Below are 3,210 nucleotides of genomic sequence, written 5' to 3'. Positions count from 1 at the left end.
AAATCCAGTCAGCCAAAGCCACATTTGAAATAGACACTCCCCCAATCCTTACTCTAGGCACATATAAATTTTTTAAAGTAAAAATAAGACAGTACTATATATGCTGCTTTGTAATCTTTTTTTCATTTAATAAGATACACTGAATGCCTTTCTAACATTCTTCTCTGCCCTTTAGGATAGATGTATGCTACTGCATGGATATAGCATATTTTATTAAACCAACTGCCTACTATCAGACATTTAGGATGTTCAAATTTTTTTGCTATTATCAACAATGTCACTGTGATAAGAGTATTTATTCATATCTTTGCACATGTCTCATGATTATTTCCTTAGGAGGATAAATTCCTAGAAGTAGAATCCTGAACCCTAACATAATCTAAATAAAATTATAAACAGTTAAGCCTATTATAATAGAGTATTGCACCAGGCCAAATCCCAACAGAGCAAGAGCAATCTGCACATTCTACTACTAGCAATACAGATTTGTAGGGCCTTGTTTAGATCAACCCTCTAACATATATGCTTCCCGATTAACAGCAAATTCACAAATAAAAAAACCACCATACTGGGCCGGCCGAATGGCTCAGTTGGTTAAGAGCTCGCTCAAGAATGTGAGTTCTGGGCCAGTCGAGTGGCGCGTTGCTTAAGAGCTGGCTTGGGACGCCAGAGGGCCCCGGTTCAGATCCCACATGAGAGCCAGTGACACTGCCCTCTACAGCTAAGATGCTGAACAATAGCTCAACCTGGAGCTGGGCTGCCGTGAGTCGCTGGTGACGGCGTAGGCTGCAGCCCCTGCTGCAGTGGGCTGCCTTGAGCTACTGTGAGTGGCCAGCAGCCAGCATGAGCTGCCGTAAGCCACCATGAGCAGCGGTCCAATGGCCGGTGAGAGACTGCCTCACCCAGGAAGAGCGCAATGATCATAATACCAACATGGGCCAGTGAAGCGATGTCCTCCACAACTAGACTGAAGAACAAGGACAGCAATTTGTTCCCCTTCCCCGATTCTCCAACGCTGTTCCCCTCCCCCAATAAAATCTTTAAAAAAAAATTCAACCAGTGAAATAAATATTATCTACTGAATGCCAAAATAAATCAATACCTCTTTAGCAAATTCATTGTTTAAAAGCAAAGGTCATGACTGAAAAAAAGAAGAAAGAGGTCACTAAATATACTAACTATATTTTAAATGCTCCCAAAATTAGATATTCTGGCTTCATAATATACAGTTATCATAGATGTCTATGGATCCATACATATTACATTCATATGCAATAACTACTTCACTTTAGCTATACTTCAGATTTTTTTTTTTTATGTTAAAAATCAACAAATTTTTGCTTTAGGAGTCAAATTTTTACTTTATGTCACAGGGCTAACTTTTCTATCTTGGAGGAACTTGAACTTAAGACCAGTATACTCTTTCTTTCCCTTTCCGTTGTAGTAATGTTTAAACCTTTAACTCCCTATAATGGTTACCTTTGGTGAGCGGCTTTTTTTAATTGTCTCTTGATTTCTTTGGAGTCTTTCAATCAAGGGGATGGCAAAAGAGAAAGTCTTTCCTGTTCCTGTCCGTGCTTGAGCAATTAAATCTTTTCCTTCATATACAGGACCAAAGGTCTTAACTTGAATAGGAAAGAGATATGTTACCCCTCGACCTGTAAAATGAGATTTCATTGAAATATTTATGTAAGACTAACATTAGGGAAAAATATATTTATCTGAAAATGATAATCCTGATTCCTCAACGTACACCTAAAGATATACCACCTAGTGACATTTACAGTTATTCCTACTCCAAAGAGGAATTATTTTTAACAATTTGTCTGAACTTTTGACAAATACATATGATTCTTAGAGTTAAAAACAGGTCAGAATACCAAAAGGGACGTAGAAATAACTGCAATTAAAGAAGACCTTTTTCTCTATGCTTTCTATATTCTCCTTTCTGTCAGAAAAAGCAAAGCGTTTTATAAAATCTAGTTTTTAGATTTAGATTTTCAATTGCATATCCATTAAAATTCATAGTACCTTTCAGAAGCTTTATAGTCTCTTCAGAAATAGGGAAATTGGAGAAGGCTCCTTCTTTCTGTTCACGTGTTAGGGTCTGCCAAAATGAAATCAAAGTTCTAACTTATATAGTTCATATTTGACTAGGTATTTAGAATCTTTTACTCATTTACTGTTTTCAGTTTTACTAAAGAAGCTAACAAATCATCTTTAGTTAACACTTGCAAAAATTGTATAGATTAACTTACAAGATAAATTAGTGGGAAATTCTTTTAATTTCAAAAATATCCCTTTAAATAGCAAGCTTACTTAGTACATTTTCCCGTAACACATTTAAAAATGATCAAGTCACACATAAAACTCCCTTTAGAAATGCATCTACTACATAAATTAAAATATATTTCCATTTGACTAAGATATTACAAAAGAGCTATTTAATAATCTAAATCACATTCACAGATACAAACAATATTAGTTACAAGGGTTAACACCAGCCTATAAAATAGCCCTATAAAATATTATACAATGAGGAAAGTAAATTGTTTCCAAAAATGAAAGTTAAAAAATTGTTCTATGGCGCCAGCCAAGTGGCACATTGGTTAAGAGTTGGTTTGGGACACCAGCTCTGAGCAGCAGGGCCCCGGTTCGGATCCCACATTAGGGCCAATAACGCTGTGCCCTCTACAACTAAGATGGTGAACAACAGCTCGACCTGGAACTGGGCTGCCATGATTCACCGGCGATGGCATAGGCTGCACCCCCTGCTGCAGTGGGATGCCATAAGCTACTGTGAGTGGCTGGCAGCTGGCATGAGCAGCTGGCAGCCGGTGTGAGCTACCATGAGCGGCCATCCAGAGGCCGGTGACCAATCTGCCTCACCTGGGAAGAGCACAATGATAATGCCAACATGGGCCAGTGAAGCGACGTCCTCCACAACTAGACTGAAGAAAAGGACAGCAACTTGTCTGTTCCCCTTCCCCAATTCCCCAATGCTATTCCCCTCCCCCAATTCCCCAATAAAATCTTTAAAAAAAAAATTTGTTCTATGGCTCTAAAAAGCATTTTTTAGCTCATTAATACAAAGAAAAGTTCTTGTAAGCTTGAAAATTTCTTTAACATATATACAGATTAGCATAACATCATTTAACATCTTTTGAAAGCTTTGTGTACTAGTCAATGTGTATATAGAACAAAGACAAT

The 3,210-nt window shown here is 37.6% G+C and overlaps 1 protein-coding gene across 3 annotated transcripts in view; it reads right to left on the bottom strand.

Annotated features, from left to right (window-relative positions):
• DDX50 (DExD-box helicase 50) overlaps nt 1-3,210 on the bottom strand; it is a 37,600-nt gene that overhangs the window by 27,655 nt on the left and 6,735 nt on the right. For all 3 annotated transcript variants that reach the window (XM_019626156.1, XM_019626162.1, XM_019626169.1), the window contains 2 exons: nt 2,032-2,107; nt 1,480-1,658 (listed from right to left, as the gene is read on the bottom strand). In XM_019626156.1, coding sequence (XP_019481701.1) covers nt 1,480-1,658; nt 2,032-2,107 — 255 coding nt within the window. The remainder of the gene's footprint in view (nt 1-1,479; nt 1,659-2,031; nt 2,108-3,210) is intronic.

The sequence above is a fragment of the Hipposideros armiger genome, unplaced genomic scaffold (genome assembly GCF_001890085.2).
Source record: "Hipposideros armiger isolate ML-2016 unplaced genomic scaffold, ASM189008v1 scaffold_15, whole genome shotgun sequence".
Lineage (NCBI taxonomy): Eukaryota > Metazoa > Chordata > Mammalia > Chiroptera > Hipposideridae > Hipposideros > Hipposideros armiger.
This window is presented reverse-complemented; position numbering and strand designations above follow the sequence as displayed.